We start from the raw sequence: 16,642 nt of genomic DNA, 5'->3' as shown, positions 1-16,642 counted from the left end.
AGCAAATAAATGTGCCAAAAAACAAAAGAAAGAATATAAGGTGAAGGATCAGATGAGAAGGCAAGAAACGTGGAAAATGCATAAATAGAGTTGTACGTGCAGAAAACTCATGAAACAACCTCATGTTGGTCAGATTTAATGCAGGACTGGTTAAGGAGATGTGAATTTAAATCAAAAGATGAAAAGTTAATATTGGCAGCCCAGGATAGTGGACTACGTACTCATTGGTTTACAAAGTCCATTAAGCATGTTGGAGAAACAACCAAATGCAGGTTTCATAAAACAGAATTGGAAATGGTCACGCATTTTGTGCTGGGTGTGATATACTAATTACAACAAAATAGGGACCAGCACAATGGTGATCCTTCACTGTCACACCAATATCAAACAGAAAAATTCCAGTGTAAGGAAGCACTTGATAGCAGCTTCAATACAACAAAACTCGTTTAATAAAATGAAAAACCTTTTGACACGCATCCTTCTTCATTGTGAACAAACAGAACAAAACACTTTCTTTTCATAATGAAGCTTAATTGCACCACATGACACAGCTAGCAATCAAAATATACTCTAAAACTTAAAACATTTCAAATGATGCATGAAAAATAAAACTCCCCAAACAGTTAATGAGCATAAAAACATCCATGCAGAACATGCCTAAAAAGTACATGTAAACACACACAAGTTAATTTCCATAAAATCATATTTCTTTTGCAAACCAGATTTTAGGCTTACAGCCGTGTTAATTCCAGGTTTAGGATCTGCTTGAAGCATTTAATAGGTTTTAGGCTTACAGCCGTGTTAATTCCCGGTTTTGGATCTGCTTTACGCATTTAACAGGTTTTAGGCTTACAGCCGTATTAATTCCCGGTTTAGGATCTGCTTGACGCATTTAACAGGTTTTAGACTTACAGTCATGTTAATTCCAGGTTTAGGATCTGCTTGAAGCATTTAACATGTTTTAGGCTTACAGCCATATTAATTCCCGGTTTAGGATCTGCTTGAAGCATTTAATAAGATTTAGGGCTTACAGCCATATTAATTCCAGGTTTAGGATCTGCTTGACGCATTTAACAGGTTTTAGGCTTACAGCCATATTAATTCCCGGTTTAGGGTCTGCTTGATGCATTTAACAGGTTTTAGTCTTACAGTCATGTTAATTCCAGATTTAGGATCTGCTTGAAGCATTTAATAGGTTTTAGGCTTACAGCCGTATTAATTCCCGGTTTAGGAACTGCTTGAAGCATTACTGTCCACTTATACTCCTTCATTTCTAGCATATTGTCATTGTCACTCCCTCTTCTGTTTTTAGGGGCAACATTTATCACCCTAAACTGAAAAATGTGTTCCTCGCCCATTTCACCAATATGCTTTGCACGAGCATTAGTGCCTACTTTTCGTCTAGTATCAGATTTATGTTCAACAATGCGCTGTTTAAGTTTATATGTTATTTTCGCTATATATGTACAGCGGTGGTGGTGCTGCGGTAGTGTTGTCGCCTCACAGTAAGACATTGCCCTGTTCGATTCTCAGCTAGAGCATCTTCTGTGTGGAGACATGCGTGAATGGGCGTACCTTCATTGAAGGTTGTGCGTCACGGCCGGCAACTCGGCACGTAAAAAATATACTGCCAATCATTAGTGGACTGGAGTTCCAATGTGGCAACCCCGAACCGGGAAAAGCCGAAAGACACAACAACAACAACATGTACATGCTTTTTATATAGCGAAAGCAACACATAAACTCTCTTTTCATGCGACATTTGAAATGTCTTAAGTTTTAGAGAAAATTTTGATTGCTGGCTGTGTTATGTGATGCACTTTAAAAGGAAAAGGAAGTGTTCTGTTTGCTTACACTGAGGAAGGATGTATGACTGAAAGCTTTATGTTTTATTAAAGAAGTTTTGTTGTATTGACTTCAGTAGCTATTTCACCTCTTCCATACTGAAACTCATAAATTATACAAGCCCCCTCACCAACCCTCAAAGACCAAATAACTACCACCACCTTTTCACTTAAACCAGTGTCTATATCAACCATCCAAAAACCTATAGATAAACTCAAACCTACCACCCTCGCAGCCAACAATCTCCGAGCTGAGTACCTACAACTTGCATCAAAAGCCATTGCTTTCCCAATCTCACTACTAATAAATAGATCAATTAATGAACAATATGTTCCATCCTTGTGGAAAACCTCATACATCATTCCCCTTCACAAAGGTGGCCCCTCTACCGACCTCTCCAGCTACCATCCCATCGCAATCCTTTCACCCCTTTCAAAATTTCTTGATGATGCATCCATTGCCAACTTCTTTCCCATCTACTCTCCAACAACCTACTCTCTAAATCCCAGCGTGGATTTCGACCAGGCCATAGTACCACCATTGTGCTAATCCACTTCAACACCATAAACTCATACAGAAACCAAGGAAAACTTGTCTCTGCCACCTTCCTAGACCTATCCAAAGCACTGGACACAGTTTCCCACAATAAACTCCTATCCTACCTCTCCAAACTCGAACGTGACAACTCCACACTCCCCCTAAACCTCAGGCTGCCACACAACCTTAGCACATTCAGAAAACTCCTCAAATCATACCTTCATGAAAACCATATATGCAACTGTAATGACCCTCCCTGAGCCCACCCTATATTAGGTACTACTCAGTACTGATTCTGATGAACACTGTTCTGCTGACTTGTATTCCACTTAGACATATCATATATAGTGGAAATAATTTTGAATTTGTTTCTACTATAATATCAGTATTTGCTTGTAATATCATTTGTAAAAAACTCTTGTTTAACTATTAATATTACTTAAATCTGTTTTTTCTCATAACTACTGTTGAACTTTAACTACTCTTTTAAATTTTCATCTCACTTTGTAACTTTGTGGAGCTTTTCTCCCCAGGACTTCACTGAAAACGGACACCTGTTGTCCATTCGGACTATCCTGGCCAACAAATGTTAAATTAATTAATTAATTAATTAATTAATTAATTAATTAATTACAAAAAAAATTGAAGCTGCTATCAAGTGTTTCCCTTACACTGGAATTTTTCTGTGTGTGATATACTGAAAGACATAATAATGTGGCAAGACTGTTGCATTGGGAATTGCGCAAACATTGTAATATTCGAGTAGCTGTGAAGCATTGGAAACATGAGCCACAAAGCATTATAGAAAATGAAGAAGTTTATTTTACATAATGTAAGAAAAACAGATATAGTAGTCCAGGAAAAGAAGGCAAAAGTAGCACTGATCATCAGATACACCCAGTGATCACGTTGTCTTACATACAGAGATATACAAAGTTATAAAATACTACAATTTGCAGGCAGAAACAAGGGCAATGTGGATGAAGGATACCCAAACAGTTCCAATAGTAGTAGGAGCAATGGATCTCATAAAAGAATTGCTATGTTACCGATAAATGTAACTCTGTATGAATTGCAAGAGGAGTCCGTTCTGGACACATTGCTGGTGGTGCAAAGAGCACTTTAGGCCAACATCAGAGGCTGAAGCTGTACTAAACTCATGAACTCTCATTCCCTCCAGTACAGCTGTTTTGATTGTGCACCTTTAACTCCTAGTGGGCGTGGCTTGAGCCTTTAAAAAATAAAGTTATCACCTTACAATTCTAACAAATACTCATTGACATAGGTCAAATATCAATACAATTGTGTTTGCCATCATGTATGCTTCAAGATAAAATATTCTGATACCTTGTACAGGGCATGGGTTTGGAATTATTAATGCAAATATGAACAAGCAATATTTGACACCTAGAGGAGCAGTAGGGGGTAACTGCAGATGCACCTGGAAGCGTCACTCGGATGTAATGAGTTGTACTTTGACTTAGGATCGGTGTCCATTCCCTTCATGGTATTAGAAGCTCAAAAGTCTTGGAAGCATTAAACTGAGAAAGGTAAGTGTTTAACCTATTGCTAGTTAAGGAACTCCAGAACCACTATGAAGTCATGGTTTATTTCTGGTTAATCATAGACTTCAAATTAAAGCATTAAATCGTAATAGAAATGCTGTTGCATTTACCATTCTAAAATGTAGATTTAAAATTTTTTTTTTTTTTTTATTTTACGTTTGTTAACCGGGGGTGTCTGTCTGATTCATAGGTTCATAGTTTAGTACTAAGCTAACTGCCCTTGCGAGCCATGTTAAGCCTAGCCAGTTATCCATTGTGAGACTCAAACCCTGCACCTTGTGTTTGTAAGGCAAACACCTTAACCATTAAGCCACCCTCCCAATGCCCTTTTTCAGCAGAGGCCTGGGGAGAAAAGCTCTACCTATAAAAATTACAGATACATTTAGATATTTAGACATGATCAGTATACACACAAATTACAATAAACATGTTTTTACAGTGGTATGCAGCAAATCAACAACTACAGTGGAGAGAACAAACAAGAAAATATTACTTTAAAAATAAAGGTAATTAATAGATTTGTGGATGTATTTAGATGTATTATACATACAAATAGATGTATTTTTACAGTTTGCTATAGAACTGTCAGCATGTGTAATGTCGAGTGCTGATGTGATAGAAAAAAGTATTCTCGAGAAGAACAAATACTGAGCTTCGCTGTTATCCTTTAAATTTCCATTTTTAGAGGGGGCAAGCCCTCGACATGCCTAGAACTTCTGTATACTAACTCTGAGATGGCCATTTCTTGGAGAAACTGGAGTACTCCGAGAAGTGACCATCTAAGACTTGGCATCTGTAAGCCTATTTTGTTGACCTTTCAGTCTCAGCATTACAGAACTTGCTAAAGCAAGTCTGGACACTTAAAACAGTTACCATATTTTACTTTTGAATGCACTTATGTATTTGCTATAGTCTGAGCATACAGATTTTTTTATTAGAGAGTTTTTATTTTTATTGTTTGCACTAGAAGTCCTTGCTATATTTCATACAATTTAACTCCTGTCTAGATTGGCTCAGGTTTATGCTTATTTTTTAGAAAGCAGATGTTTTTGAACTTCAGTCCTGAGAGATAGCGGATATAGAAATTACACACACACACATGCAGGTACACACACACATATCAATAATAAATTAAGAATGTGGAAATTAGTTTCTTACTTTTAAGAGAGAATGTAAGAGTAATATAATATGGGAAGTTGAAAAAGCAGTCATTTGTCTCAAGAGATGGTCCTATCTGCAGTCCTTGATAAAATGTAGTTTTTATTGCAGTGTACCTTTATAGTTTTGTTTCAGACTTGTATGATTAAACCATTGTAAACAATGTGTACAAAAAACTACTGGGAGGATGCAGTCTTTAAACTGTATACATGCTTTCATTCGCAGGTTATAACATCCCATTGTACAAGCTTTTGTTACTTATTATGAAAGATGAAACGAATCCAGCTGCTGAGACTGAAGGAAGAATGACCGTGCAAAAAAAGCAACTTCCTGGTAACAGAACCTGCAGTAAGTGTATAATTAGTACAGTAAGTACATAGTAAGTATTACAACAAAGGCTACTTCCTGGTAATAGAACCTGCAAGTATGTACATGATAACTATTCTGGGTCTGCATTTACATGCAGTTTAACAGTCTGCTGAAGGCATAGCTGGGACCAGGGTTGCCAGATTTCCGACTGGCCAGGTAGGGACAAAGTGAAGACTAAAAAAAAAAGGGTCTTCCACGCTAGGTCTTTACTGCGGAACATCAGAGTTCTGCATAAACAAAAGTAGCTCTGTATTTATTTTTTTTTTGATCGGCCCAGGCCAGTCAAAAATAAATAAACACGGAGCTACTTCTGTTTAATGCAAAACATCTCAGTTCCGCATTAAACAGAAGTAGCTCTGTTTTGCGATTTTTTGATTGGCCCGTAAACCAGTATATGGGCCAATCAAAAATCGCTAAACACGGAGCTACTTCTGTTTAATGCGGAACATCGCAGTTCCGCATTAAACAGAAGTAGGTCTGTTTTGCGATTTTTTTGATTGGCCCCGTATACCAGTATACAGACCAATCAAAAATTGCTAAACACGGAGCTACTTCTGTTTAATGCGGAACTGCGATGTTCCGCATTAAACACAAGAAGCTCCGTGTTTGGCGATTTTTTTGATTTGCCCGTATGCCGGTATACAGGCCAGTCAAAAAAAAAAAAAAACATAGCAGAGACTGCCCGGGATTTAAACCGACAGTGCGGGACTCGGGATCAGGCTGCTGATCTTGGGACAGTCCTGCCCAAATAGGGATGTCCGGCAACCCTGGCTGGGACTGTGCTCAGATCACAAGGATGAATTTATCCGACAAACATGTGAAAGCACACTTTATTCATTATGCTGGGCCCAGACACTTTTCCTACAATAGTGTAGCTAAAACTTCCTGGTGAACCACCACAGCTAAAAACTTTGTTTATTTTAAAAATAGAGACAAAACATACAAGACTTCCAACGAAAAACAGCTCTTAACGATTAGCGCTTTCAGCTATTCAGCCTTCTTTAGATCATATTCTCCATAGCTCTCCAATTAAAGTTAAATAACAGCTCATGTCCACATGCTGCAGGCAACGCCTACTCAATAACCAATCTAAAACCATAGCAACTAATCATAAATTTTTAGGGGAAGACAAACCTCCTTTACTCAGCCTATAGTACAACGTCTGTTCTTTAATATTAGTTTGAGTGGAACCATTGTATTTAGGCCTGGGGGGCGATCAGCCCTTAAGTTCATCATCCAACTCACTTCACACATTTCAGTGCAGTTCTTTACTTCTTTGCCCCTTGAGTCTGTAGCAATACATTCTAAAGCTTTAAACAAAAAGCTATGATCAGGATAAGATACAACGTGGTCACCGGCACATTCTTTAAATCCTTGTGCTTAATATCCCTCAAATGTCACATAACTGTATCCTTCAAACGCTGGTCCATTTTTCCAATGTAGAACACTGGGCATTTTCGACAAGTTGTCAGGTAGACCAAATGCTGGGTATTGCAAGTTGCACTAGCTTTCAACAGATGATTGATTCCAGATACAGGATGCACAAAAAGTCTGCTGTTGTCTATATAGGGACAGGCTTTGCACTTTCCACATTTGACCGTTCCTTTCTTCTGGTATACATTTTTCCATTCAAAGCCATCCTTGCCACACAGCAGTATTTTAATATTCTTTCTGTTCTTAAAAACGAACCTAGGTTGTTCTCCCACAATATTTTTCACTTTTGCATCTTCTGTCAACATTTGCCAAAACCTTCTGACCACATCACAGATCTTTTGGCTATCTGTACTATATGTGGGAATACATTTTAGACCTCGAGTCAAAGTCCTTTCTTTGGAGGTAGTAGCCTCAACTCTGGGGATAGTTTTTCCATTAAAATAGGAATGACCTTTATTGGACCTTCTCACATATAGTACAGATACCCAAAAGATCTGTGATGTAGTCAGAAGGTTTTGGCCATTGTTGACAGAAGATGCAAAAGTGAAAAATATTGTAGAACAACCATGGTTCATTTTTAAGACGAGAAAGAATATTAAAAGACTGCTGTGTGGCAAGGATGGCTTTGAATGGAAAAATGTATACCAGAAGAAAGGAACGGTCAAATGTGGGAAGTGCAAAGCCTGTCCCTGTATAGACAAGAGCAGTCTTTTTGTGCATCCTGTATCTGGTCAATCATCTGTTGAAAGCTAGTGCAACTTGCAATACCAAGCATTTGGTCTACCTGACAACTTGTCGAAAATGCCCAGTGTTCTATATTGGAAAAATGGACCAACGTTTGAAGGACAGAGTTATGTGACATTTGAGGGATATTAAGTACAAGGATTTAAAGAATGTGCCGGTAACCACGTTGTATCTTATCCTGATCATAGCTTTTTGTTTAAAGGTTTAGAATGTATTGCTACACACTCAAGGGGCAAAGACGTAAAGAACTGCACTGAAATGTGCGAAACAAGTTGGATAGTGAACTTAAGGGCTGATCGCCCCCCAGGCCTAAATGCAATGGTTCCACTCAAACCAATATTAAAGAACAGACGTCCTACTATAGGCTGAGTAAAGGAGGCTTGCCATCCCTAAAAATGTATGATTAGTTGCTATGGCTTAACATTGGTTATTGAGTAGGCGTTGCCTGCAGCATGTGGGCATGAGCTGTTATTTAGCTTTAATTTGAGAGCTATGGAGAAATATGATCTGAAGAAGGCTGAATAGCTGAAAGCGCTAATCGTTAAGAGCTGTTTTTCGTTGGAAGTCTTGTATGTTTTATGTCTATTTGTAAAATAAACAAAGTTTTTAGCTGTGGTGGTTCACCAAGAAGTTTTATCTATGCTACTTTTGTTCTGTCTGGTGCACCTTTGGCAGTTTGTAGTTTTTCTTTATCTTTTCCTGAAATAATCCAAGACCAGTTGCCACATCACACATACTAATTACAGTTTTCTGATCTCCACTATCAAATATTTTTTGCAGAACATGGTGTCGTCCTGAAGTTTGGGGTAAGCAGTCCTGCAAAACATGGTATGGCACTGCAGGCTGGGGGTGATCAGTACTACATAACATGGTGTGGTACTGAAGGCTGGGGGTGATCAGTACTACAGAACATGGTGTGGTACTGATGGCTGGGAGTGAACTCTACTGCAAAACATGGTGTGGTACTGAAAGCTGGGGATGATCAGTACTACAGAACATGGTGTGGTACTGAAGGCTGGGGGTGAGCAGTACTGCAGAACATGGTGTGGTACTGAAGGCTGGGGGTGAACAGTACTGCAGAACATGGTGTGGTACTGATGGCTGGGAGTGAATTCTACTGCAAAACATGGTGTGGTACTGAAGGCAGGAGGTGAGCAGTCCTGCAGAACATGTGGTGGTACTTTAGGCTGGGAGTGAGCAGTACTGCAGAACATGATGTGGTACTGAAGGCTAGGGGTGAGCAGTACTACCGAACATGGTGTGGTACTGAAGGCTGGGGGAGAGCATTTCTGCAGAATATGGTGTGGTACTGAAGGCTTGGGGTAAGCAGTGCTGCAGAACATAGTGTGGTACTGAAGGTTAGGGTTCAGCAGTACTGCAGAATGTGGTGTGGTACTGAAGGGTGATGATGAGCAGTACTGCAGAACATGGTGTGGTACTGAAGGCTGGGGGTAAGCAGTACTGCAGAACATAGTGCGGTACTGAAGGCTGGGGGTGAGCAGTACTACAGAACATGGTGTGGTACTGAAGGCTGAGGGTGAGCAGTACTGCAGAACATGGTGGTGTACTGAAGGTTGGGGTGACCAGTACTGCAGAATATGGTGTGGTACTGAAGGCTGGGAGTAAGCAGTACTGCAGAACATAGTGCGGTACTGAAGGTTAGGGGTCAGCAGTCCTGCAGAATGTGGTGAGGTACTGAAGGATGAGGATGAGCAGTACTGCAGAACATGGTGTGGTACTGAAGGCTGGGGTTAAGCAGTACTGCAGAACGTAGTGCGGTACTGAAGGCTGGGGGTGAGAATTACTGCAGAACATGGTGGTGTACTGAAGGTTTGGGTGACCGGTACTGCAGAATATGGTGTGGTATTGAAGGCTGGAGGAGCAGTACTACAGAACATGGTGTAGTACTGAAGATTGGAGTGAGGAGCACTGCAGAACATGGTGTGATACTGAAGGCTTAAGGTGAAGAATACTGCAGAACATGGTTTGGTACTTAAGGCTTGGAGTGAGCTGTACTGCAGGACATGGTGTAGTATCAAAGGTTGTGGGTTACAGTACTGCAGAATGTGACATTGTAGTGTTTCTTGGGAATAATACTACTGCAGAACATGTAGTGTTTCTTGGGAGTAATACTACTGCAGAACATGCTGTGGAACTGAAGGCTTGGGGGTGAGTAGTACTGCAGAACATGGTATGGTACTGAAGGCTAGGGAGTGAGCCATACTGACAGAGCATGGTGTGGTACTGAAGGATGGGTGTGAGCAGTACTGAGTAACATGGTGTGGTACTGAAGGCTGCAGTGAGCAGTAGTACAGCATGTGATGTGACATTAATGGCATGGTAAGGCAGTACTGTAGAAAATGTTGTAGTACAATAAAGGCTGAAGTGAGCAATACTGAAGAAGATGTATTATTGGAAGCTTGTGGTGAGCAGTATGGCAGAACATGGTATGGCACTGAAGGTTGGAGTGAGTAGTACTGCAGAACATGATGTGGTACTGACAGTTTGGGTGAGCAGTACAACAGATCATGCTCTGGTATTGAAGGTTGGCAGTGAGCAGTACTACAGAACATGGTGCATTACTGAAGTCTTGGGGTGAACAGTAGTATAGTATATGGTGTGGCACTGAAGGCTGGGAGTGAACAACACTGCAGAAAATGGTGTAGTTCTGAAGGCCGGGGGTGAGCAGTACTGTAGAACATGGCTGAGTATTGAAGGCTGGTGGTATCAGTACTGCAGAATGTGATAGGGTAATAATCCCTGTGGTAATACTAAGACAGAATATGGTGTGGTACTAAAAGTTAGAGGTAGCAATACTGCAGAATATGGTTGGGGGTACTGAAGGCTGGGGGTTAGCAGTACTGCAGAACACAGTGTGATGCTGAAGGCTGGATGTGACCAGTACTGTAGAACATGATGTGTACTGAAGGCTGCAGTGAACAGTACTGCAAACTGTGATGTGACATTAATGGCATGGTAAGGCAGTACTGTAGGAAATGATGTAGTACAATGAAGGCTGAAGTGAGAAATACTGAAGAAGATTTTGTATTATTGGAAGCTTGTCATGAGCAGTATGGCAGAACATGGTATGGTACTGAAGGTTGGGGTGAGCAGTACTGCAGAACATGATGTGATATTGAAAGCTCAATTTGAGCAGTTACTGCTGGCATGGTGTGATATTGAAGGTTGAGAGGGAACTGTACTACAGAACATGATGTGGTACTGATGGCAGGGGGTGAGCAGTACTGCAGAACATGGTGCGATACTGAAGGGTGTCAGTGAGCAGTACTGCAGAACATGGTGTGGTACTAAAGGCTGGGGTGAGCAGTACTGCGGAACATGGTGTGGTACTGAAGGCTGGGGTGAGCAGTACTACATAACATGGTGTAGTACTGAGGGCTGGGCTGAGCAGTACTGCAGAACATGATGTGGTACTGAAGGCCGTCAGTGAGCAGTACTACCAAACATGGTGTGGTACTGAATGTTGGGGATGAGCAGTACTACAGAACATGGTGTGGTACTGAAGGGTGTCAGTGAGCAGTACTACAGAACATGGTATGGTGCTAAAGGCTGGGGTGTGCAGTACTGCAGAACATGGTGTGGTACTGAAGGCTGAGGGTGAGCAGTACTGCAGAACATAATGTGGTACTGATGACTGGGATGAGCAGTACTACAGAACATGGTGTAGTACTGAATGCTGGGGTAAGCATTACTGCAGAACATGGTGTGATACTGAAGCCTGGGGGTAAGCAGTATTACAGAACATGGTGTGGTACTGAAGGCCAGGGGGGGTGAGCATTACTGCAGAACATGGTGTGGTATTGAAGGTTGGGGTGAGCAGTACTACAGAATATGATGTGGTACTAAAGGCAGGAGGTGAGCAGTACTACAGGGTTAGGAGGGTGGCCTAATGGATAAGGTGTTTGCCTTACAAACACAAGGTGCAGGGTTTGAGTCTCACAAGGGATAATTGGCTAGGCTTAAAATGGCTTGCAAGGGCAGTTAGCCTAGTACTAATCTATGAATCTATGAATTATATATATATATATATATATATATATATATATATATATATATATATATATATATATATATATATTTGTTGGGAGGGAGGCCTAATGGTTAAGGTGTTTGCCTTACAAACACAAGGTGCAGGGTTTGAGTCTCACAAGGGATGATTGGCTAGGCTTAGGCTTAAAATGGCTCGCAAGGGCAGTTAGCTTAGTACTAATCTATGAACCTATGAACCTACAGAAGATGGTGTGGTACTGAAGGTTAGGGGTGAGCAGTACTGCAGAAAATGGTGTGGTACTGAAGGCTGTCAGTGAGCAGTACTGCTGATGTGGTGTAGTACTGAAGGCTGGGGATAAACAGTACTATAGTACATGGTGTGGTACTGAAGGCTGGGAGTGAACATTACTACAGAACACAGTGTGGTACTGAAGGCTGTTGGTAAGCATTACTGCAGAGCACTGTGTAGTACTAAATGCCAGGGGTGAACAATTCTATGAAACATGTCTTATTATTGAAGGCTGGCAATGTCAGTACTGCAGCATATGACATGGTAATGATAACTGGGGGAATACTACTGCAGAACATGGTGTGGTACTGAAGTCTGGGGTGAGCAGTACTGCGGAACATGATGTGGTACTGAAGGCTGTCCGTGAGCAGTACTACAGAACATGGTGTGGTACTGAAGGTTAGGGGTGAGCAGTACTGCAGAAAATGGTGTGGTACTGAAGGTGGTCAGTGGGCAGTACTACAGAATGTGGTGTAGTACTGAAGGCTGAGGATGAACAGTACTATAGTACATGGTGTGGTACTGAAGGCTGGGAGTGAACATTACTACAGAACATGGTGTGGTACTGAAGGCTGTGGGTAAGCATTACTGCAGAGCTCTGTGTAGTACTAAAGGCCAGGGGTGAACAATTCTATGAAACATGTCTTATTATTGAAGGCTGGCAATGTCAGTACTGCAGCATATGACATGGTAATGATAACTGGGGGAATACTACTGCAGAATATGGTGTGTTACTGAAGGCTGGGAGTGAGCAGTACTACAGAACATGGTGTGGTACTGAAGGCTGGGGGTGAGCAGTACTACAGAACATGGTGTGGTACTGAAGGCTGGGGTGAGCAGTACTGCAGAACATGATGTGGTACTGAAGGCTGGAATGAGCAGTACTGCAGAACATGATGTGGTACTGATGGCTTGGAGTGAGCAGTACTACAGAACATGGTGTGGTACTGAAGGCTGGAATGAGCAGTACTATAGAACATGATGTGGTACTGAAGGCATGGGGTGAGCAGTGCTACAGAACATGGTGTGGTACTGAAGGCTGGGGGAGGTGAGCAGTACTACAGAACATGATGTGGTACTGAAGGCTGGGAGCAAACAATACTGTGGAATATGGTCTAGAACTCAAAACTGAAAACTTTGGATGAGCAGAGGAGCAGTAATGTAGGACATGGTGTGCCAATTAGCCAGTGTAACTTTACTGCAGCTATAACTACAAATTCAGATTTAAAACATTCCCATGTTTTCTTATTCTTCTAATGAAGTCTTTACCTTGGCCTGAATAAGTCTTCAAAAATTCAGATTTTCTCCCAATATCTGATTATTTTTTTCTATTTTAAATTGAAAACTTGCTAATTCTTTTATTTTTGATCTGTCTGCAGTGCTGAACCTGTTTTCATCTCTGTTACCATGTGCTTACCCCTCATAATCTGATCCAAATACTATTTCTAGAAAATCCTTGTGTGTATACCTTTGAAATCTGAAGATTATGCATGGAAGATCTTATCTAACAAATTCCCCACTCATACAGTACAGTACCCATGATTCTTCATAATTCTTGATTCTATAGTGTTTCACTTTTATATTTCAAGTTTATGATTTACAAATAATGATGTTTAAAGCTACTTTGTAATATATTGTGATAATTTTCCTAATACGCCATTCCCTATACAGATACTTTTAGTTAATTTTTTCCTTGATCTTCTCTAAATCTTTTATCTAACAGATCGTTTTTGTATTTTTTTAAATGTTATAAGTGTTCTTGACTTTGTTTTTCACCAAGTGCTTCCTATGGTGCTCACATCCATACCTTGTAAAGTTAGATTCACTGTCCTTTGAGTATTTATCATTTTGAGGATGTGATATGTAGTTATACTCGTGTTACCATTTTTCCTTTTCACAGACAATTTCATTTTATAGTTGATCTGAATTCAGACTTTTTATTTTTTGCTAGTTTGCTATAACTGTGATATATTAAGTTGCATTTTCATGGGGAGTTTGAATGTGTTCCTTATTTAAAGGTATTAACAAATTAACAAGATTGCTGTAAACCTATTAAGTCACTTATACCAAGACGTATTGTAGACCACCCTGTTGAAGAGCTGCCAGTTGGTAAAAAAATAAAAACAAACAAAAAAACATTACTAGCTTTTGTATGGAGAAAAGAACAATACTGTCTTGCTCCATGGAACCTCAGTGGATTTGTGGTGATGATTGGGCATAATTTACCATTCAGGGTAGGTCCTTTGGTGTCGTGGGTTGATGGTCCTTTCCCTTTTGTCTGTAGGGAGGTAAGATATTAACCATAAAACCAAAATAGGTTCAGAGCAGAAAGATGAAGGAGTTGTCTGTAGTCATTTTGGTTTGGTTAAGTCTTTTTATTGTTCAGAATGAGTAACCTATTATAATACAGAACAGTGGCTGTATCCTGAGGTGAGTATCACCTCAAGGGTGTATCCATTGAGAGGGAGGGTCCTAGAGGTGGGTTTCAGTATTGAGAATGGACACCCCTTTCGGTATCTGTCAATCAAAAGTCTTTTGGTGCTAAAAACAGCTGTAACGATTGTGTTTTTGAAAATCCAGTGTTTTATACAGTTTACTAAATAGCAGTCATATCATATATTTAAACCAACGTATTAGATTTAAAGAAACACTTTTTGTATGTTCCTACTCTGTGACCATTCCCCTACCTTTATTCATAGAAATTTCAAACATTCTCCCAAAAACACCACTACTGAGAATGTTGCAATCTCACTCAATTTGACCTAGGGTTGCCACCTTCTTTCACGGCTAAAACCGGAGCAAAGCCGCGCCCCCTCGCGTCACCAGTAACCCTGCCCACCCCAACCCCCTCTCCCGCCAACATACCTCCTATTTTGTGATGTCACGACAGCATCACTCAATGGGAATGCCCTCTTTTTTCGTTCCCGCCGCCTGCTCTTGGCTGATTTACTATGCTTTTCTGTAAAAAAAGCATAGTAAATCAGCCGATTTACAAACTCCGATAGTCTGTTTCCTTTTTGAAACAGAATACCGGAGTTTGTACAGTGTTTTCCGGACTACCGGAGAATCAGTTTGATTTCCTGATAGTCCGGAAAAAAAACGGAGGGGTGGCAAGCCTAATTTGACCCCAATAAATTCAACTCTATACTGTCCAACATCAACTGGACCTTCCTCCATAACCTCCCTCTTAGTGATGCAGTAACCACTGTCAACAAAATATTCCTAGATGTTCTGAACTCCATGGCCCCAACCAGAAAAAAATGAGAATAAAATCAAACTGTGCCCCCTGGCTCACTAAGCAAACTCACTCTATTATGCATCAGAGGAATGCTGCCTGGAAAACGTGGATCAAAATTAGAACTCCTCCCCTACTCCAACAGTACAAAAAGCTTAGAAACCTGTTTAAAAAACTAGCCATAAAAGACATAAAAAACTTTCTTTAACTCCAACCAAGGCAGCCGACACAACAACCAAAAAAATTTTGGTCTGCAGTTAACAAAATTCTCTATCCTAGTAAACCCCCCACCCCCTTCCTTCTAAATACTGGCAGTGAGACTGCTGCACTTTTAAATCGACACTTCACAGAAACAATTCAAAACCTAACTCAGCCAAGTCCCACTGCCTGTACTTTACCCATACCTCCCAATCCCTCTTGCCACATTTCATTCTCCCTTCAACCAGTCCCCACCACTTTCATCACATCACAACTGAGTAAACTCAAACCATGCTCTCCCTCTGTTGATAAATTGCCCCCCCCCCCCACTGCTTTAAAATTGCTGCCAAATCTATTGCTTACTCAGCCTCTATCTTTATAAGTTGCTCTATTACAGAAGCCCTTGTCCCAGACATTTGGAAAGCCTTCTTCACAATCCCTCTCCAAAAAGGTGGTAACCCTACCGACCTGTCCAACTACTGCCCCATTGCAATACCCTCCCCACTTTCCAAATGTGCCTACACCTAAGTACTTTAACACTTGCTGGACAACAATCTTCTAACTCCCAGCCAGCATGGATTTAGAGCGCACCACAGCACATCTACCCCACAGTTGTCATTCACCCAAACTGTCGCAGACGCCCGTGGTGATAACCACCTAGCTTGAGCTTCCCAAGGCCTTCGCTGCAGCCTGTCACCCCAAAATGCTATCTAAACATTTTCATCTCCATCTCTTTACCCCCGCTACAAATTGGTTCTCCAGTTACTTATCTAACAGACAATCTATACACTGGCAGTCTATCCCTTCCCTATTTTATCTCTTTATCCCGCTATAAATTGGTTCTCCAGTTACTTATCTAATAGACAGTCTATACACTGGCAGTCTATCCCCTCCCTATTTTATCTCTTTATCCCGCTATAAATTGGTTCTCCAGTTACTTATCTAACAGACAATCTATACACTGGCAGTCTATCCCCTCCCTATTTTATCTCTTTATCCCGCTATAAATTGGTTCTCCAGTTACTTATCTAACAGACAATCTATACACTGGCAGTCTATCCCCTCCCTATTTTATCTCTTTACCCCCCCCCCACTATAAATTGGTTCTCCAGTTACTTATCTAACAGACAGTCTATACACTGGCAGTCTATTCCCTCCCTATTTTATCTCTTTACCCCCCCCGCTATAAATTGGTTCTCCAGTTACTTATCTAACAGACACTCTATACACTGGCAGTCTATCCCTTCCCTATTTTAT

At 40.7% G+C, this 16,642-nt stretch overlaps 1 protein-coding gene across 1 annotated transcript in view; it reads left to right on the top strand.

Annotated features, from left to right (window-relative positions):
- Positions 1-16,642, top strand: part of LOC122798766 (zinc finger protein 2-like) — a 262,365-nt gene that overhangs the window by 138,517 nt on the left and 107,206 nt on the right. Inside the window, exon 3 of the mRNA XM_044067877.1 lies at positions 5,331-5,453. Coding sequence (XP_043923812.1) covers positions 5,331-5,453 — 123 coding nt within the window. The remainder of the gene's footprint in view (positions 1-5,330; positions 5,454-16,642) is intronic.

This window comes from Protopterus annectens, chromosome 3.part1 (assembly GCF_019279795.1).
Source record: "Protopterus annectens isolate FY-2018-M chromosome 3.part1, PAN1.0, whole genome shotgun sequence".
NCBI lineage: Eukaryota > Metazoa > Chordata > Ceratodontiformes > Protopteridae > Protopterus > Protopterus annectens.
The sequence above is the reverse complement of the archived record's forward strand: the minus strand, read 5'-3'. Positions and strand labels throughout refer to the sequence as shown.